Source organism: Festucalex cinctus, chromosome 11 (assembly GCF_051991245.1).
Source record: "Festucalex cinctus isolate MCC-2025b chromosome 11, RoL_Fcin_1.0, whole genome shotgun sequence".
Taxonomy (NCBI): domain Eukaryota; kingdom Metazoa; phylum Chordata; class Actinopteri; order Syngnathiformes; family Syngnathidae; genus Festucalex; species Festucalex cinctus.
Genome location: NC_135421.1, coordinates 12526513 through 12548249, shown reverse-complemented (window position 1 = coordinate 12548249; position 21737 = coordinate 12526513). Strand labels below are relative to the sequence as shown.

General features: G+C 39.9%; 1 protein-coding gene across 6 annotated transcripts in view; it reads right to left on the bottom strand.

Moving 5' to 3' along the window:
• Positions 1 to 4483: 4483 nt before the first annotated feature.
• The window catches only part of lmo7a (LIM domain 7a), a 67945-nt gene continuing 50691 nt past the window's right edge, over positions 4484 to 21737 (bottom strand). For 4 of the 6 annotated variants that reach the window (XM_077536037.1, XM_077536032.1, XM_077536034.1 and 1 more), the window contains 19 exons: positions 20120 to 20262; positions 19437 to 20034; positions 18326 to 18586; positions 17961 to 18075; positions 17501 to 17662; positions 15679 to 15848; positions 15550 to 15607; positions 15389 to 15445; positions 14342 to 14367; positions 14112 to 14219; positions 13601 to 13687; positions 12158 to 12831; positions 10905 to 10945; positions 10639 to 10797; positions 9403 to 9580; positions 8970 to 9278; positions 7116 to 7224; positions 5560 to 5662; positions 4484 to 5120 (listed from right to left, as the gene is read on the bottom strand). In XM_077536037.1, the coding sequence (XP_077392163.1) occupies positions 5098 to 5120; positions 5560 to 5662; positions 7116 to 7224; positions 8970 to 9278; positions 9403 to 9580; positions 10639 to 10797; positions 10905 to 10945; positions 12158 to 12831; positions 13601 to 13687; positions 14112 to 14219; positions 14342 to 14367; positions 15389 to 15445; positions 15550 to 15607; positions 15679 to 15848; positions 17501 to 17662; positions 17961 to 18075; positions 18326 to 18586; positions 19437 to 20034; positions 20120 to 20262 (3381 nt within the window). In that variant the 3' untranslated portion in view covers positions 4484 to 5097. The remainder of the gene's footprint in view (positions 5121 to 5559; positions 5663 to 7115; positions 7225 to 8969; positions 9279 to 9402; positions 9581 to 10638; positions 10798 to 10904; positions 10946 to 12157; positions 12832 to 13600; positions 13688 to 14111; positions 14220 to 14341; positions 14368 to 15388; positions 15446 to 15549; positions 15608 to 15678; positions 15849 to 17500; positions 17663 to 17960; positions 18076 to 18325; positions 18587 to 19436; positions 20035 to 20119; positions 20263 to 21737) is intronic. The other 2 variants (XM_077536036.1, XM_077536035.1) reach the window with 2 other exon arrangements.

The window sequence follows — 21737 nt, the reverse complement described above, 5'->3', positions numbered from 1 at the left end:
TTGAAAACGCTATATAAATAAAGATGACTTGACTTGATTAATTGCGGTTAAAAATTTGAATCGCCTGACACCCCTAATATACATATTTACAAAATAGATGAATTATTAATTAACAGATTAATTATTATTCCTGTCTAGTCGTACAAGGGAAAGTAGTAACCGACCATCCCTGCTCTTGAACATGTCTGAGGAATGTTCACTCTGTTCTTATTGATGACCAGTTCCACCACCAACCCTCCATCAAGATACCGCCGTACAAAACTTCACATCCATAAATCGACGCGAGCCGAGCGCTCCCGCGTCCGCCCAAACAAAAGCAGCCGTTTAACAATGCAACAAATAATAGTCCACCGAAGGCTGTTCGCACCGCGGCCGTGTAATTACAGCGCCGTGAGGGCGATAATGACGCTGAATGGCGCGCGCACAAAAGAACGGCCCAAAAGGCTTTATGCGCTCCCGGGGAAATCTCGCAAGGTCGACACAATAAAGCCGAATGGGCCGCCATCTTCATTTCCTCGCCCCACGTGAGTGCTTCTCCACAGTCAAGACGACGCAATCAATTGTTCGAGTCAGGAGGATATTTTACACACGGCAACCACTTTCTGTTGGATTGATTTTTAGATTGGATGTGAAGAACTCTCTGAATGTTCTAAACTCCTGTCTGGATGCCAGCGTTTTAATGAGGAGCCATGTTGTTCTTTTGACAAGAAATTTGGGAAGCAGGATGCAACAGCACCTCTGCTGGTGGCAGACAAGTAATGCACTCTATGCCGCAGAAGCTAAAATATAATAGAGCTCTATGTATGACGCAAGACAATTGTTCAACTAAAATAACAACCATGTTGCTAAACAAAACTCTGATATATTTGTAAAAACATTTATTGGATCTTAATTGGATGCAGGTGTCCTTGACGACCATAGAAGGAGATGATGAAGGTCAGGAGCTCCAGGCAGGAATAAGTCATACACAGTCACTTCTCACTTCATCTCCTCTTCTGTGAATAATTCAACCCCCCCGCCCCCACCTCCCTCAACCCACATAATCATGTTTGAAAAAATACAAACCAAATGGAAAATGTACTGGAGCTCTTCTTCAGGAAATCTGCCTGCAATGTATGAACTATTGTTGCCGGTTGAAGATATCATAACAAGGGCTGTATGAATTTTAAGGTTTACGCAATGCTGTGCAACAGGGTTGGCTGCAATGTTTTAACTCATGAATATGCATGGCACCTCTGAAGACGTGAACATTTGGGATGGCTCATAAATTACAAGAAAATCTGATATATAAATATATATATATATAAGGTGCTCCAAGACCATGAAGGGTTTTAAAATCTAATTAAAGAATCTTCAAATCAATCATGAAGGGTTCAAGTAACCAGTGCAGACCAAATAATCATGTAATAAGGCTTTCTTTCTGGTCTTTGTCAGCATTTCTGCAGCTGAAGTTCTGGAGTCGCTCAAATGGCACAATATTCTTTTTAGAAAACCAGAAAGAAGAGCATTACAAAAATCAAATTCTACAGGTAATAAAAGCATCAATTAGTGTCTCTGTGTTGGCTTTAGAGAGAAATGGATGCGCTTTGGAAGTATTTTTTGGGATGATTAAAAACTATTCTTATGTACTGTGCAACAGTTAAGTGTGAGTCAAAATCTACAATTCTTAAATTGATTGGATGATCTAAATTTTACTTCTTCCAATTTAAAACGAAATATTTATCTCAGTGCTTTAATACGGAAGCGTGTTGCATTCACTTGAAAAAAAAACCCATTTTTTTTCTAATTATTGTTTTTTTAGAGTATTTTTTAATGTGTTTTATTGCCCCCGCTTTTTGTGTTGTTGTTGTTTTTTTTAAATATATTTTCCTCCTGTTTTCTGAATAGTTTCTTAGGTTTTTCTGAGTATTTTTCCTTGTTTAATAATTTAAAAAAAAATGTTTTTATGAATATTTCTTTTTCTGTTACCCCCCCAACAGAGTAATTATATATATATATATATATATATATATATATATATATATATATGTTGCTGAGATATATATAAACAACAACAAAAAACAGTCATTCAGTAATGATTAATTAAAATATATTCCACATAATTTAAATCGGTATTAGATTTTTTAGGGGTTTTTAAGATCACATAGCAAACAGCAGCGGCGTCTCGCATACGGAGGCTAAAGCTAAAGCAAAGCTTCTGCTTATAGCATCCTATTTCTGGGGTAGCGCCCGCGGGAGGCCCGTTTTGTTTCCGATAACAAACATGTCCTACTCTGTCATAAAGCGTATGAGTCAGAACAGAGCCGAGGATGGATTGTCTCCAGCAGGAGATGTTTTCTTATTTCCTCTTTAAGTGCCTCGCAGCCTGCGGGTGTCACACGGCCCCCTCGCTTCGTTTGTCGCGTTGCCCTTTAGCGCGTCGGGGATTAGCGTGAAGGGCCTTCGTTCGTCACTGCTAGGATCTGTGCTAATAAGGTTACAGATCAATATCTCAGGAGGGGAGTGATTAGCCGTTGATTAGCAATAGGCTACTTTAGAGCCACCTGGGAACCATAAAAAAATAAATAAATATTTGCATACAGTATGATAAACACCACTAGTGGTTAGCATGTCTGCCTCAGAGAGCTGAGGTTCAGGGTTCGAGTTTTGGCTCCAACTTTATGTATCGCTTACAGTGTTATCAACCGTTTTCTTGCTGTCAGATCATTTACTGTAAATGTTTCTTTTGTGAATTTTGTGGCTGCTCCCTTACATTTCTCAGGGTTAGGTGTTGCGCAGGTGTAAATTCTTGTCCCTGGCATTTTATGACGGCTCTTTACTCTTGCCCATGGAGGGATAAAAATTGCAAGGTAATAAATTTATTCCCAGAACAGGTGTGATAGAAAATAAATGGAAGTTTGCTTGTTCCAGAACACGCATAAACATTCAATGGTTCTCTGGAGAGAGTGGCATTTACAGGTTGACTTTTAAGGTTCCCCTTAAACCCTTGCACGGTCGATTGACTTTATAATGGGCACACTCGCGTGGTAACAGGTCACATGACTAATTATATCAAAGCATCAGGTGGACTAGAGCAATAATGAAGTTCCCCTATTAACATTATTTAGAGCAACATAGCAAACGTATCCCTCAAATATTTGTATGACTTTATGTGTCATTAATACATTTTGTTTTACCCCCTTTCATTCAATGTACCTTGTGCATGAAGTCCACCAGAAGGGATTTGAAAGTCTGAAATGAATTAAATATTTGCCTCTAATAATAATAATAATGATGATGATAAAAAGTCTTCTATTGCTAAAAATTGTGATGAGACAGTTAAGTCCACATTTTTGGGAAGAAAAAACAAAACAAAACAAAAACCTTTTCAAGTGTGAAGAATGCCAAAAAGAGCCCCCCATTCCACAAACATCACACTTACAAACATAAAGTATATATAAATGAATGATTTAAAAAACACAACAGACTGAAAACCTGCATTCATGTATGAAAACTAGGAGCAACATGGTTTTTTTAATTGTAGTGTTACAATTTAAAAAAAAAAATCATTAAAATCTGATACACTTTCATTTGAAAATCTATGTAAACTATTTGAAATGTATGACAAGTTTCCTCTCCTTCAAAGTAGTTGACATGATAGCCGTAAATATCAACAGCTGCATTTTTCTCTGAATTTACACGTTAAATAAAATTCTCCCGATATGTAGGGGACTGGTGTCCAAAAAATATTTTTAGACTTGAGACCACAGTACCCCCTATTGGTGAGTTTTAGCTACAGCAACAAAAACCCAACACATACGCTGTTAGGTTCATTAATAATTACAACTCAGTATTTTAATTGTAAATTGAAAAATGACTTTTCTTAGAAAAGTCTCATTTTATATCATTTAGGAATGAAGATCTCTCTGTTAGTTAGACCATATAAATGGTTTCTTGTCCCGCTTCTCCCCAAAAGTTGCTGGAAGTTGAATAGAAATGAAACTAGAACAGTAAAGGAGAAAAGTGTCCTATTCGGTTTCATATTCCTCATCCAGGACAGCATTGAGGTTGAGTTTGTTTTCCAAGCAGTCGGATTGAAAATCTCCCCGCTGCAGAGCGCCAAGAAAAATCCAAAGTGGAGGATGGAAGAATTTGAGATGTCTCCACAGTAAGACTAACAGAGCCAATTCCGCAGCCCCTTGCCCCCCTTTTGACTCATTTCCATTCCAGCCTTATTCTCAATTACGCAACGACAAGGACAATTTCCTACCTTTTTGCCGTGGAAGCAAGAGAGGCCGGGGTATGAATATTCAATAAACGCTCATTGCAAATTGGATCTCGTGTAACAGCTTCGGTGGCGGGATTATTAGGATTTGCGGAGGTGGCTTATCAAAAGTGTCATGCGATGCCGCTTGCGGAATCAAAGGGGCGTGACAAATAGCCTCATTGAAATTCCACCCAGACACCTGGAATCATCAGACAGCACAATTACACGAGTCCAAGATCAGCGTTAAAGTCTTTATTTACAAATATCTGTGCCATCATTACATATATATTCTTCACAACCTGTGTAATAATCCATCTCATTAAATACAGTCTGAATAATGATAATAGTAATCTTAATTACTTCTCCCTGTTTCAGACATAAAGGCACATAAGTAGGCGGATGAACACTGAACACAACTAGTGGGAAGAAGTGTTATTTTTTTCATGAATAGTAATAATAAAAGGAAAATGCAGAGCAGGGGGTGAGTAGCCTTTTCCCTCTCAGGGCCATACTACATTTATGAAAATATATGATCTTTGCTATGATAGAATTAACGTTCACCTTGGCCGTACATGAACCCGCAGGCCTTGGGTTTTCCCAATCCTGCTCTAGTAACCGAATGTTGTATGCCGAAGAAGAACCCTTTGTACAGCTGTAATACTTCACATCTTGCGCATAAAACACACACCAGTCTTACCCACGGGTTAAAAAGAACAAAAAACAAAACAAAAAACAACAACATAATGATTCGAATCTCAGGAATGAAGATGCGGAAGTGGGCCACGTGGAGCCAGCATCATGGGTTGTTGTCGCTCGTGGTCTCCTCGTCAATCTTCTGGAGGACCCTCAAGTCACATTGAGGTGGGCTGGCCAGCTGGAAGAGACACGTCACAAAAACTTTGAAATTGTATCTTACAGGCAGGAGCAGCAATGTCACATGTGAGCGTGGGTGCTAACAACCTGGTAATTATTGTGTCCTTTTTTCAATGTTTGTTTAAAAAAAAACTTAAATAACCAATCAATCAACTTTATTTGTATAGCACATTTAAAAATCCACAGGGGAACCAAAGGGCTGCACATAAAATAGGAAAATAAAACCAGATAAAATATAAAAGAACAGACAAACTAAGCTGTTAACTAGCTGACAGACAGAGAGATGGATGAACCAAAACCAAACAACTAAACTGACAGACAAACCTGCTCACCAACCAAAATGCTAACTGACTGACTACTAAAACAATTAGACAACTAGCCAACCCAGACAAAGAGTTGCCACGAGTGGACAGAGAAAAAGAAGAAGAAGAAAGCCTTACTATTGAATCGCATGTAGCAGGAGTTACAGTAGAGTTGTTTGTTTCGGATTCGGACTTCAGCCCCAGCTTCCGATCCCCCAAGGGCCGACTTGCAGTCGATGCACTGGAAACAAACACAATGTTGATTTTTTTTTTAAACGCGTATATTTCAAGATGAAATCAGTTTTGTTTTGTTTTGTTTTGTTTTGTTGAATCCCAATAACTGACTGACAATATATACATATTTGTAACTAACTAACTAACTAACTAACTAACTGATTGCCTGACTAATTTATTAATCAATTAACTGATCAACCATTTAACTGACCAGCTAACATACTGACCAATTATTAACCACCCAACAAGCTACCTAAGGAAAAACCTGACTGACTAACTAAACAAATTCGCTGACCAACCAGCAAGCTGACGAACTGATTAGCTGGCTAACTAAATTAGTGAATACTGATTAGTTAGCTAACCTGCTAACTAACTATCTTAGCCAACTAGCTGTTTAGTCAAGTCAAGTCAAGTCTGACTAACTGACCGACCAACACACCAACCCACCAACCAACTGGCTGATTGACTAACTATAGAACTAACCAATTAACTGACCAACCATTTAGCTGCCCAGCTAACATACTGACCAATTATTAACCACCCAACAAGCTACCTAAGGAAAAACCTGACTAACTAAACAGATTGGCTGACCAACCAACAAGCTGACTAACCGATTAGCTGGCTAACTAAATTACTGAATACTGATCAGTTAGCTAACCTGCTAACTAATTATCTTAGACAACTACCGGTGACTGTTTAGTCAAGTCAAGTCAAGTCAAGTCTGACCAACCAACCGACCGACCGACCGACCGACCAACCCACCGACCAACCAACCAACCAACCGACCAACCAACCAACCAACCGCTTGACTAACTATAGAACTAACCAATTAACTAACCAATTAACTGACCAGCTAATATACTGACCAATTACTGACAAACTAACTAAACAGATTGGCTGACCAACTAACAAGCTGACTAACTGATTAGCTGGCTAATTAAATTACTGAATACTAATCAGTTAGCTAACCTGCTATCTCACCAAACTAACTGTTTAGCTAAATATCTAGCTGACCAACTGACAGACCGACCGACCAACCAGCTGATTGACTAACGATAGAACTAAGCAACTAATGTATTGACCAATTAGCTAGCTAGCAAATGAAATGGCTGACTGATTAAATAGTTTGCCAACTAAATATGTAACTGACTAACCCTGACCAAAGTTGCCCGTTTTATGCGATAACCAATGACATGTAACAACCACAAGTTATGGAACATTATTATTTTCACAATCACAGTAAAAGCGGGAAGAGACATAACAAAACAACACAAAAGAGATGTGGGCTGATGCCCGGAAGAATTTAGAAAGAGAGAAATATTTGGTCAAAGGAAATCATGCAGCTCATTGACGTCAAAGTGGAATAAGGCAATCAAGACTACGGTTGAGATTGACTTTATCTTGGACTTTCAAGATAAAGAAATGTGTGAGATCGTCAGAAGGTGTGAAGAAGATCTCACCTTAAAACAGGTCAAATGATAACAGAGCCCGAGGGACTCGATGATCATGGCGGCTCCTTTTCCCAGCGGCGTGTCACACAACGTACATACTTTCTTACCGCTCACTGACCTGCATCACATAACGCACAGTATGGATGTTTGGAAGCGCACGCAGTCACTGACATAGATCATATTTCAACACAACTACAGCAACTGACAGAAAGTGGAAATTTCATCTGCCATTTTTAAATTTAGTCTCAGTTTTAGTCCAGTGTCAATCTCGCTTGTTTTTATCATAGTTAGTCAACCTCATCCTGTTTTTATATAGTCAATTTTTAGGCGACTATAAATCAAGCATTTTAGTCTTTATTTTAGTCCAAGAAAACATAAATTTATTTGTCGAATTTTAGTCAACACAATCTGTCGTTTTAGTCTAGTTTTAGTCAGGGCAATCATTTTGCCCGTCAGCAGATTATGTTGAACATTTCGGATGTCAAACTATTTCACAACTTTTTTTTCCTCATCATTTTGATGAAAAACAACTTCACACAATTACGGTATATCAACAAGTGGCTACTATGGCTCTGTGCTACGAGCTAGCAAGTTAACCAGCATTAATTAGCGGTCGGATTAAAATTATTGTTGGAAAATTATAGCCGTTGGGTAATTGTTATGCTATAACTATAATTTAGTTTTTTTGTTTTTTTTTAAACATTTCACCACGAATCCACCTCCTGTCCGTCCCATGTTTGTGCATGTTGCACTCGCTAGCTGCAGATATGAAAGGGGGTGTGTCACTGTATCACATGACAGTGTCACAGATTTTACAAAATCAGATCATTTAAATGTCCATAGATTTTAGTCCCGTTTTCATTAAGTGTATTACATTTTCGTCTTGTCTTCATGAGATGACGAAAATGCATTGATTTAGTCCCAGTTACTGTTTATTAATGAGGGTTTTATTCAAGAGCAGGGATATAATAGTTTTGGAATTTTTCATTTTAGTTAGTTTTTATTTCATTTTGAGTTTTGTTTTTTAAATTTAGTTAGTTTTAATTAGTTATCATGATGGTTCTGTTAGTTTTTATTAGTTTGAGTTATTTAATAAATGCTCAGTTTGAGTTAATTTCAGTATTAGTTTTAGTTTTAAACAAGTGAGTATTACTTATTAATATTAAAAAAAAAAAAACTATAGGAGCGACATCATCTGAAGATGATTTTCTATTGGCTGCTGCTAGATGACGTTGCTTCTGCGTGATACACTTTCAAACCTCCTTATTTTGGTTAATATCAAAATAAATCTACTTAAAATAATAAAATCATCCCCAAAGGCTCATACATTCCATTAATTACCAAAGCCTAAAACAAATGACCTTTTTGCGATAATTATAGTTAGTTTGTAAACAAAAAATGTAGTTTCAGTTAGTTTTCATTTTTTAAAAAACATTTCGGCTTTTATTTATTTCGTTAACGAAATTGTTTTTTGAATTTTAGTAGTTGTTTTTTCGTTAGTTTTAGTTAACTAAAATAACCTTGGTCTAGACTAGTCTAGTTTTAGTCCAGTGAAAAATGTGTGTTGACGAAATGATTGTTGTTTAGTTTTCATTGACGAAATTAACACTCGTGGAAACTGATTTATTGAATGGCCAACATTTTCTTGAAAAAAAGAAAAAGTACTTTGCAACTTAAAAATCAGTTTGCTTGTGGATGAATGCCCAAAATGGATACAACATATTGTAAACAAACAAGCAAACATGTTTTTGCAGACATTAAGAGAAATAAAAAATCATTTGCAACAAAACGCAGATGCTTTCGCCAGCACTCACGAAAGCCGCTCCATCACCTCTGTTCCGACACCAGCGAAGCCCAGTTTACCTGCTGCGTTGCTGCCGACAACCTGCGTCAGAAGCGGGTTCGGGCGAGGTGGTAGGAAACAGAGAAGACGGCGAAGGGGACGACGACTGTCGAGACCAGGGGGTCGTTCCAGCTGCCGGGCCCCGGAAATCGGGGGGCAGTGTACTCGAGCCGGACCGCGCCCCCGTCGACCCGCCGCCGTAAAAGGGAGCGCTGCCCGAGAGGGCGGAGTGCGGTCGGGAGTAGTTTGGAATATAGGAGTCGCTCCTGGGTGTCCACGACGAACGCCAAGAGTTGAGAGGGTTATTCAGGTGATCAAGAGAGCCGCTCCTGCAAAGCCAACCCGGCGCCCAATGTTGCCAGTTAGCCCCAGAATGGAAAGCCACAACCGACTTGGGTGTTAGCGAGCCCACACCAGCACCACCAGCACCGCCAGCCGGGCCGCCCGACATACCTGCTCGTTGATGGCGGGTCCTCGCGGCCAGGGGTGGTAGCGGAGCGTTGGCGGATCCAGCTGCTGTCCGTCAGCAAGTTAGTCTTCTTCTTCATGTCGTTGAGGAGTTGCTGGCGCTGGAGCTCGGCCTGCGATGGCGGCTGCGAGTCCTTTGCGTCGACCACATCGCCGCCCGTCACTGCAATCACGGAGGTCAGTATTAGCCCCCGTGAACTTTATGATATATTGCCACATTGCAGCCTTCAAAGATACAGATTTTTTTTTTTTTTAAGAAGAAGAAGAAGAATCAACACCAAGTGGGACACAATCATGAAATAGAAAAAAAAAAATCATAACATATTTAAAAAAAAAAAAACAAAAAAAAAAAAAAATGATCATGAAAAATTATTCACCCCTTTTCTGTCAGTGCAGCCAACGGACTCCAGATGTTCCCTGATGATTTATGAGTGATCAAATGTTGACCTAAATGATTTATGATGATAAATAGAATGCACCTGTGTGTAATCTACCCTCACTCACTGAGCGACAGTTCACTCCCGTCCAGCAACATTGCTCGTTCACATGTATCCCTAATCTGGTTTCAATCCATTCTAAAGACATTTAACGTTTAACATACAACGTCAAACGCATCATATTAAATACAAGACATTTTGCCCTCTTTCATGGGTGTATTTTTTTTCACATTAAAACTCTGATGTAGATGATCTGGCATGCATTGCACGGATAATCCATTAGAGGGCAGTATCACCCAGTTGTGACCTTGCAAGATCGCCCTAATTGAGACAGGAGAGACACCTATACTTATTAAAAGTGGGAAATGTTGTTTATGATTTTTGGAAATGCTAATATGTTTGATATGTCTTTATTATTATTATTATTATTATTATATCTTTTTAAGTTATAAATATACAAATTTAAAGCATTGTGACCAGATGTATCAAATATGACACAATTCAAAAGTCACATGTGGAAGTTGATTTAAAAAACAAAAACAAAAATTGTTTGTTCAGAAGTACCAATAAATACGCTATTTACAAAGAATAAGAATTTTCTCTAATTTATTTCATGGTTCAGGCACAGACTGACTGACATTCAATGAATGTTGATACTGAGATTTCCCAGTCAGATTTGGTCAAGCCCATCAATTGTGATTTGGATTGTCAGATTGGCATGCTGATTGGAACGTTTTGATTCAGAGGCCAATCAGAGGCAACGATTGCGGGGGCGGGAGCCGACCTCTCTCAGGCTCCCTGTATCTCATGGCATAGAGGATGTTCCTCCTCTCCTTCTCCAACTCGCTTGCGGCCTTTTGACCGTGGGCCACTTTTTCACGTGTGCTCTTGGCCTGCTCCTCCAGCAGCCACTGGGCCATGCCGCCCCGATGCACAAACACACCTACAGCGGCGGCGCACATTTGACGTTTACGTGTGCCTCAGTGGACTCCATTAAAAGTGTTATGTACAATTGCTAAGTGTATTTAATTAAACATTTGAATCACTGACCTCTGCTCGGAAGTCTTTCTTCATTCTCAAGTGACATCGCCCTGGAAAAAGAAAAAACAATTACAATTTGATTTGTTTGCAAACTGATATGCTTTTTCTCTACATCTTGAGGGTTTATTTAGAAACTTGTTTTTTGGTTTGTTTACCAACTAGAATAAGTTTAGAATAAGCTTCGGCTTCTACCCGTCAGCCCTTCTTTCGGATGTCAATGTTGCAAAGGATGTGATGTGATTGATGTAAGCTATAATGTATCCGAAAGGAAAAAATGAATAAACCAAACCAAACCAAACCAAACCAAACCAAACCATCAACAATTTGTCTTTTTGACATTTATGTTTGATGCTGTATTCATTTGCAAATTTATCTTTACCGTGATTTCTTTTTTGCCATTTGTCCTATTATTTATTATGAAAACTTCTGCAAAGATTTGTTTGCAGTTTACTTGTTTGTAAACATACTGTTGCAATTTTTTCTAAAACTTAATTTTACATTAGATTTGCCTGCAAAGTTACAGTACTGTTACTACTTGTAACCTTTTTGAAAAAAAACTATATAATTGTAAACACGTGTTTACTTGCCTGTTTTTAGAGTTCTATACTATGTATGTATTTTTTTTGTTTTTAATGATTCATGGGCACTAGCCTGGGGGAAAAAAACGGGCTTCCAGGATACATCAAGATGATGGCCCCCAGTAACAACCTACTTAGTAAATGCCTCAGGTAACACAAGCCCAATAAGGAGAAGGAGTCAGATGGACTGCCATGGAATGACTGACAAACTGTTGATGGCCAACCAGCCTCACATAGTGGTGGTGGATAAACATCAAAAGACAGCAGTTGTGATCTATAATGAATGAGAGCAACATCTGGAAAAAGGAAGATGGAAAAGTATATTTCTATCTGGTTCTGTTTTGCAGCAATTAGCATGAGAATATAGCTAAGTTTCATCATTATTCACAAACCTGTTGAAAACACTGGCAAAAAAGAGCTTGTTATAACATGGCCCTGGCTAATTTCTTATATTCTGCTGTCACCTGCTGGCCTTTTTTTGTAAAAACTACCATTGCTTTAAGTGACCTCTTCATGTCAGACGCTGAAGCAAAGCTTTCTTTATGCTTTAGCATAACAAACATAAAAAAAACAAACAAACAAAAAAACCCATATAAATCTGTTTTTGGGAGTCAAGGAAAGAGTATTAAAAACGTATTTATACGTTTTTGGGTTTGAATGCGTTAATAACAAAGAAATAATGACCGTTGCTCGTCCATGGTACGCTCTCTCTCTCGCCGCTGCTGCTCTTCGGCGGCCGCTAGCCTCCTCCTCAGTTCCTCCTTTTCCGCATCTCTTCTCCGCTGCCACATCAACTCCTCCTCTTCCCTCTGCCTCCTCTCCTCCTCCTCCTTCTCCCTGCTTCTCCTCTCCTCTTCTAACTGCTTTTGCCGCTCCTCCTCCACTTCCCTCTTCCTCCTCTCCTCCTCCTCCTTCTCCCTGCTCCTCCTCCTCTCCTCTTCCAACTGCCTTTGGCGCTCCTCCTCCACTTCCCTCTTCCTCCTCTCCTCCTCCTCCTTCTCCCTGCTTCTCCTCCTCTCCTCTTCCAACTGCCTTTGGCGCTCCTCCTCCACTTCTCTCTTCCTCCTCTCCTCCCCCAACTTCAAGCGTTCCAGCTCCTCCTCCCTCCTCCTCATCTCCTGCCTTTGGCGCTCCAGTTCCTGCTCCTGCTCCCTCCTGTTCCTCTCTACCTCCTGCCTCTCTCGCTCTAGTTCCTCCTCCCGCCTCCTCATCTCCTGCCTCTGGCGCTCAAAATCCTCCTCTGTCCGCTTTCTCTCCATCTCCAGTTTCATGCGCGCCTCCTCCTCCTCCTGCCTCCTCTTCCTCTCCTGCTCCAGCCTCTCTTGCTCCAGCTCCCGGTAGGCGAAGGTTGACACAGGCTGCAGGAGACGCAGAGAAATGTGTGAGTGAACACATGATGGTGTTTTCTCCTCAAAAAGAAGTTTGTTATCCTGGGGTTCAATTTAAAGAAAGCTAAAAGCAAAACCAATCTCTGTGTACACTCGCCAACTAATATAACTATCACATAGCATATTGGTAATATAGAAGAATCATAATTATGTAGTAATAAAGTTGCTGTGCTGGGTCACAATTTATTACTTACATTAAATACAATTTAGTTAGTATTTATTCAATGGATTGTATACTTTTGATTTAATTTCTGCGGTAGGATGCAAAAACATATTTCATTTAATCTACACAGAAACAATGGAATTATATAAGACAAGTAAATAGTTTAATTAAATATTTATATTACTATCAGACATAAAAAATATAATCTTGTAATGCAATGAATTTTGTATTATTACTTTTTCTCTGCTCCCACAATTGTTTTTGTCTTTTTTTTTTCTAAAAAGGAAGAAAAACAATTTAGGAATTTGACTGTAAGAATACAATTACATGTAAGGTAAATAAATCATTTAATGTATTAATTGCGATTGGTCAACAATCTAATACAATCATTTTTAAATATCTTATATTAGGAGCTTTAGATTGATATATTTCCTTTCTTTTGTCGTCAAGTTCAGGCCAATTTCAGCCCATCTTTTTTTCCCTATAAAAAAGGTACTCAAAATTAGAGGACTGGATAGCGTAAATGTAATGATTTTAATGTTAGTATAATTGAGTCTAGCAGTTTAAACATGGCACCTCAGATTGTGGAAAACTGCTGGAGATCCCCTGCTGGGCCTTTGCCCACTCCTCCTGCAGTTTCTCCTGGTCACGCTTATATTTCTCCTGCATGAAAAATAAAACATTGACACTTCTTCAAACCTTAAAGGGATACTTGTGTCTATAATTAATGTGATAACTTCATTATTTTTCACGAACAATTAACACCTTTACAAACTGACTTTTCCATTTGCTGTCGACTGAGGACGACATCACCCGTTCTCAGGGAACAGGTAATGACCAATCAATCAAGGCTGAGCTTGCTTAACAAACCCAGAAAACAGGTGAGCCGTGATTGGTCGTTACCTATTTCTTCAGGACACGTGATGTCATCTTCAGTTGACCGCAAGTGGAAAAAAAAAAAGTTTTTAAAGGTATTAACTGCACATAAAAAATATTGACGTTATCAAATTAATTCTCTTTACTGCTGAAAATGGCTCAGTGAGTCAAGTATCCTTTTAATTAATTTGTCTTCAATTTTTAAACTGACCTGTAGTTGGCGCTCCTGCTCCTTCTGCCACTTCTCCTGCCTCTTGCGCTCCTCTTCTGGATCCCAAGCCCAGCGAGTCGACGGCGCAGTGATTGGCGGAACTTGTATCTGAGAATGGAGAGGATGAAGCTCTTTCAAAATCAACATTATACTGCAATACATACAGCATGAAAGGAACTGTCTAATTCAAGGGCTGTATTCAACATTAAAGCACTGATGCTGGTACTTACATCTGGCATGGCAGAGTCTGATGCTCCTTGACAAAAGGCAAAACATATTTGTGTCATACACCATAGAAAATTAATTCAAGGCACCTTCTATGCCATCTACCTCATTAACAGCCTGATGACAGGCTTATTTATCTTTTATTGCCCAGCCAAGCACCAATTGATCATGAAAAGTGGAAATGAGAACACCAAGCCATAACAAACTAACAAATGTCAGGTGCGCCCCATTCAGACTTATTGATTATCTCCACTCAACATCAGTCGATATACATCAAATGTTGATGGCCATCAAAGGTCCATTGGTGTGAATGGGGAAAGAAAATTAAGAAGAGCATGATCGAGTTGCATAAGCACACCATCAGCATGCAGAAGAGGAAGTGAAGAAGGTTGAACATGCTGAGATTGTGGCAGGAAGACTGTATGCTTTAATAAGTATAGGGAAAAAAAAGTGCGCATCAGTATAAAAATAAACAAATGAAACAAACACATTGCAAGAATAAAAAATGTCTGCTTTTGGCTCTGACATACTGTTCAGCCATTTTTTTGCACCCAAATCACAAAATGTTGCCATTAAAAAAAAAAAGTGTTTTTTGTTTACCATGAATTGAAAACTTACTAAAAATGCATAAATCTACAGTATTTTTAGAATATGTTTTCATTTCACCCTCAATGTATTTTTTAAAGTAAATTTTCTATTCATTTTTCTGTATTGGAGGTAAAATTGTTTTTGAGGGTCTTCCTCTCAAATGCGAAGTTCCCCCTCAGGCTTAAACAGTATGGCCTCAATGAAGTGGTGCCGAGGTCAAGGCTCTGCTTACCACAGAGGAAGACCAGCGCATTGACCCTTGACCCTGAGATGCCTGAAGAAGGAAAGAAAGACCTCTGGAACCAGACAAGATCAAGGAAAGAATGGGATCCCAAAACGCATCCTGGGAGGACTCCATTTTGATTCAGTTGCATTTCAACTAATCATAAAGCATGCAAAGTAAATCATCCCAAGTGTGAGAGATTGTTTCATTCCAACCCTCTTTTAAAACATGTTTTTATTACCTTTCTCAAAAAACTCTGACCTCCGTTTTAAGTTAATCATAGAAATGGGCTCTGATTCTACACAGGAGATGGGAGAAATAAGGTTTAATAATCAGAGGAAAAATAAGACGTAACATACTACTAATATGTCCCCATTACTTCCATTAGATGCACATCCGTACCTGTTGTCATCATGGACACTTTGGGGTAACCACCATCGACGCCATTGGAAGCCACATCCTGTGCAAAAGGTACCCCTTTAGTAAAAATGTGGCAGACAAACAGCCGTGAGGATTTGGCGGTCCACTTACCACCACAGAGTGGGTGGCCATTTTGGTGGATGTGTCAGTGAGTGAAGTGAAATCCAGCATGCTGGCGGCACCGGCATCAGGGAAACCTATAAGTATGGGATGATCCATACTGGTCAGATTGATGGTCTTATGGCCTTTAAATGGCGGGGAAGATGGATCTCTGTCCCAGTCTGCATGCAGACAATATAGCAACATGTTTTTTGTTTGTTTGTTTTATTGGCATGTGTCTTAGTGGCAACTATGAAGCCAAAGGCCGAGGAGCAAAGGGACAAGTGTTGTCATAGAAAGCAGCAGAGGGGAACGGGGACAAGAGAAACCATCTTCCTCACCCATGAAGCCTATGACAGCTGTCATTCACCCACAAAGAGTTCGGAACAGGCCACTCAGTAGACAAATAACATATTGTGTGCTAAAACCGATGAGCTAAATCAGGTGCAGAAGATTGCAAAAGGGGTTGTCTGTTGGCACATTTGTTTGTTTATGACAACTTTCTAAGTACAGCGTCGTGAAAAAAAAAGTATTTGCCCTCTTCTCAAATGTCTCAATGTTGACCTTCAATGTCCATATATGAGTACATTTTAAAAAATTCACAATATGTGAGACGTATTAGCAAATCATATAAGATTTAAATGAAACTGCGTTAAGCTGCTGACAAAGTTAACATGGACATTTTTTTAATGACTGTGACATAAAATTTGGCTCTATCTGCTTCTTTATCTCAATTATCTCCACCAAACACAAGTTATTGCTGTTTGTTTGTTAGCAGGTTGATATCATGAATGAATGGAGAGCAAAAACTCAAAATCTTCCAGTAATTTTCAATAAAAATGGGACAAATTTCTTTTTCAGCCCAAGCCCAGCGAGTCGACGGCGAAAAAACCAAAGCCAAAAAAACTAAGAAGCTAAATTCCCGTGGTCTTATGTCATTATCTGCATTTATGCATATATATGCATCATATGCATTTATGTTTTGGCTTCAAAATAAAGGCCATTCATTTCCGTCTACTTTCTGATTGTTGTCAAAGTGAAGGCCCACCATGATGGGGTCATAAACTGCAATTTTACCTGCAACCTCTTGACCAAGGTCTGCCTTCCAGTTTGGGCCAGCACACTAGTTTCACTTTCACAATTTCTCACAAGTCATGTGATGCTAGTATACCAGTAATCCTGCCAGACCAACACTGGAAAAAGAAGTGGACTCAAGTTGAGTTGCTACCACCACAAGCAAAACAGTTAGGTGAGAATGCTGATAAGACAAAAAAGGACCACAAAAATAAAGAAACTGGCAAGTGGAAGAATGCAAGAAAATGTCCACAGAGGAAACAAAAGTAGAAATGAAAACTACGGCTGGTCAACACAGTCACATGAGTGGAGGCGTGAGGTGCCTCCTCCCACAGGGCTGTCATGGGATTATTCACACATGATTCAACAAACACTTTATGGTCCAATTTAGAGTGTCACAACCATTTAAGCAACGTGAGGAGCGCAAGCGATAATGCAAGTCCGGGAATGCCACCACCTTAATGCGTCTCATTAACTGACATGCACAGACACACATACACGATCGGCTCCAATAATAGCCCAAGACCAACTTTTTTCTTTTTGGAAGTTTAGAGTATCCTTTTATGTCACACAGAAATGAGACTGTACTGTATTTAAAAATGCTCCGAGTTTTGATGTTGAAATTTCTGCAACAACGGTCATCAGTAATTTCTTCATTTTTTAATTCCTGTAGTGTCCCAATCCTTTTGTCCTTAAAGTTTCCATGTCGATTAAATGGTCTAAATCCGGTAGACCCGCCCCCACTGTGTGGATGACTCACTGCTCTTGCCATAACGCCTGATGTCCATCACCAAACTGCCCTGCTGCAGTGCCCGGTCCAAGCTGGCCTTCCAATCTAGGTAGCTCATGTCCGCCACCCGGTGGCCGTTCACTGTCAGCACCTCGTCCCCAGCCTGCAACTGGAACATTTCAGCTGGGCTGCCTGTGTGAGACAACACAGTAGGACTGTGTCAGAGCAGACTTAAAACTTGTGTATGAAGTGGTAGATGGAGATGGGGCAGTCGAAAAGGAAGGCTCAGGCCCGGGGGAGGTGGACCAGAAAGTTGCTGCCCTACATAGGACTTAATTGCAGTACCTATGGCTCAGCGGGGCTCTAGTTTATGCCTACTGGCATATTTTTTGATAGCAATTAACTCCTCAAAATGTGTTACCAGTCGGGTTGACCACTGTGTGAAAGCACGAAAGGGTTTGAAGGTCTCCAGTGCTTTTGCTGGTGTTACCTGGTTGGATGGACTTGACGTGAGCCCCGCTAGAGTCCCACACCGCATCAAAGCCGAAGTCTCGACTGCTGTTGGGCTTCTGGTTGAGGCTGATCCGCATCTCGCAGGAACTTTCCTGGAAGCAGAACCAGACATGAAACACCGGCAAGATAAATTTAAAAAAATAAAAAATAAAATGGTTTAATGGATAGTACATAAATAGGATCAGAGCCTCGGAAGAAATCAGACTTCTATCCCCTATTCAATGAAATGTAAACTGAAAAACTGTTTCTGTAGTTCTCATAAATGGTCTGCCAGTCATTTTGAAATTTCAAAACAGGACTGATTTTGACACTCCATCCAAAATCACGGTAGTGCAGGAATACCTTGCTGGGTTCCTTAGCTGGAATTTCCCTCCTGACGTCAACTTGGTGGGACGAGAAGCTTGATGTGGAAGTGACAGTCTTCCCCATGGTCTCCTTTTGTGTGTCGTCGTCCTCGTCGTCGTCATCATCGCTGCTGTGAGCGGGGCTCAACTGCGACTGGGCCTTGTCTTCAGCGGTCATGAACTGTCGATAGCGGCTCGGCACCGACTGGTTCTTGGAAACGGCAACGTTGCCGTTGATGCGACTGTTGGAGTTGTCCAACTTTAAGACAAAGACGTGTTGACAAATACCTTTTACACCATTCTGTGAATACAATTTGTGACTAACAACCAAAAGCACATGACCTACAGTGTCACCTAGAAAGTGTTAACGTTCCAAAGGCTGTATAATTTGGAGCAGTGGAGGTAATGAACCCCACCAATTTCCGAGTGAACAAAATGAACATGGAGAGTAGCCATTTCATCACATCTGGCTCCCTTCACTTTGAATTCAGAAAGAGTTGTACAAGCACTTGAAAACAACCACTGCTGTTTTCTTAAGATGGAACCCAGGAACAGCAGATACAAACAGCAGAGGCCCCAAAATTGAGCCCTGTGGAACACCATAAGTTCCGTTTAAAACGTGAAGTTGTTTTGCACATATTCGTCTGACCACTGAGGTCACTAAATTTAGTTTAGTTTTAATTAGCTTTCAGGGTGGTGCTGTTAGTTTGTATTAGTTTTAGTTATTTTATAAATGCTTACTTTTAGTTTAGTTTTAGTTAGTTTCAGTATTAGTTAAAAAAAAAATGTGTTTTACTTATGTGCAATATTTAAAAAACACCATGAGAGTGATGTTATCGGAAGGTGCTTTTCTATCTGCTGCTAGATGACATCACATCTGTGTGACACACTTCCTTATTTCGGCGGTTAATAACAAAATCAATCTACCGTACTTAAAATCGTCTCCAAATGCATTAAATTAATTACTAAACACTAAAACAAAGGACTATAATTATAGTTAGGTTTGTAAAGATCGATCAAACCCAGGTTTAGAACCACTAATTTGAAGTAACCGACTGTGGTTGAACATGAGGTGCCACTGTAAATACGTGAAAAGGTCCTGGACTCACTGTGACGGCCCGGGTAAGTGAGCCTACGCGGGACGGCTGAGTCCCAAAAGGTCTTGGCGTGACGACAGACGATAGTCGCGCACTATCTGATCTCTGGTAGCTCCGAGGCAGAGAGGCGGATATCCGAGAAACTGCTGCAGCGTTGGCTTCTGTCTTGCTGGGCAGCTGTGGTTTGAACATGGAAGCAGAAGATGGTGGCTGCACTTTGACTGGACTCTTTGGCTCAGGCACCTTTTGTGAGGCTTTCGGAGGTCGTGAGATCTCCTCTGTTTTGGCCGAGCTTTCAAAGACTGAATTCTTGAGCGAGGACGTGGTTTCGGAAGGTTTGGGTCTGTAATACGAGCTGCGACCGGTGGTCCCGCCATGATCATCCACGACATCAGCTCCCTGTTTCGTGGACCTGAGCGGGACATCTGGAGTCTTGTCCTCTTTCTGAGCTGGCTCAGAAGAGCCCAAGGAGTGATAAAGAGTGTCAACAGTGTAGCTCCTGCTCATGCTGTCTCGGCTACGGGGTTTTGGCTTCTCAAATACGTCGCTGTCGTTGTCAAAGCTGAGGGACCCGATGCGGCTGCCGACGCTGCTGTGTCGCCTCAGCTCCCTGTTGAGCCACAGAACGATGAGATGATAGTAAGTAACAAGTGGATTTCATAATGTTGCGGCCAGAGTGTGCACTGCTCTCGTACTTGTCGTCTTGCATCTCCTTGTAGGTCTTGGACCTTCTGGTGCTGCCACCGTACGTAATCTGCTCCACCTTCTCCCTCTCTTCTTTCTTTTTAACAATGTCAGAGTTGACGCTCTTACGTCGGTTCTTCCATTTGCTCAGGTCCTGCAAAAAAGAAGGCGAGTTCAAAATACCCACCAATGTTCTATTTGTGCGTTTGAGGCTCCACCCCCTGGCATGCCACCCCTGTGGATTGGGGACCGTGTGACCCATATACTGCGTAAAGACTTCATTATTTCACTATGCACCACCAGTCAGATTGTATAGAGTACACACAGTAGACTGTACACCGCTCGCTCAAATATAATACAGGATGCAGATGACTGCATTTTTGCTCTTTGGCCTACTAGAAGAATATCTAACATGAATTATGTTGGATCACCTTATAAACAATTGCAAGTTTTAATTAATGTTTGGACTAATGTTTTATAGAGCAGAGTGAATTTTACTCTAAACAAAGTGTATTTGGTCCCTCTCTAAACAGAGTAAAATTTGCACTTGGAAGAGAGTTAAAAAAAAAAAAGAAAAAAAAAAAGTCACTCAAGGTTGAGGAACAAACCCACAACTTCAGGTTGGGAGACAGACAAACTGTTCCCTGAGCCATGCAAGCTTCTACTGTGTGTTAGTATATCGCTTGTGTCAGATGGAATCTTCATAACGCCAAGAGACCAAAAATTATGATTTTGGTCTCCTTTTGGATACAAGTTAACAGTAGAAGTGGCATGGCTCAGGTGGTAGAGTGGCAGTCTCCCAAGCTGAAGGACGTGAGCTCCTTCCTCAACCATTAGGTCGTTTTTTTTTTTTTTTTTTTTTTTTTTTTTTTTTAATAAAATAGTAAAATTTAGTCAAAATTTATCCTTGCAAACTTTACTTAGAATTTTAATAGCAAAATTTTCATGAGATAGGCCAATTTTCTAAACAAACTAAAAATACTTTGGGTAAAATTTACTCTGAATATTTTACTCTCTTCCAAGTTTAAATTTTACTCTAGTGTTTAGAGTAAAATTTACTCTACAGAAATACCAGGAAATAAGTAACAGAAATGATAACTATTCATGAATCCATATTCTATACCCCTTATTATACCTTCCAGTACAAAAAGCCAATCCCTGCTGACTTTGGGGGAGAGCCAACTACAATTTACAGTCAACCGTTCATGGGACACAAATAATAATAGGTGATTATTCACACTCAATTTACACCGCACCAAAGTGGGAACTGAAGTGAACCCTATTTTTGTATTAATCAAGGGAATATAAAAAACAAAACAAAACAAAAAAAACAAACAAACAAACAAACCAAAGAGAAACAGGGAACCATCAGTTACAGGATTTCACAGCTTTGTAAAAATATTTTGTCTTATCTTTATATCTAATTTTAATTACACTAACTTCCATTATTTTTTTTTCAAATCTATTCTACACTGATTTGTCTAGTAAAGTGTGTGGTCTTTAGATTATCCACAAGTTCCCAGAAGAGGTCCTCTAATTGAGGTCTATTTTATGTAGTGCTGACATTTAAAAAATGGTTAAGGTGTACACAAAAAAGTTGATTATAAAACTCTGATTGAGTCTCTTTCT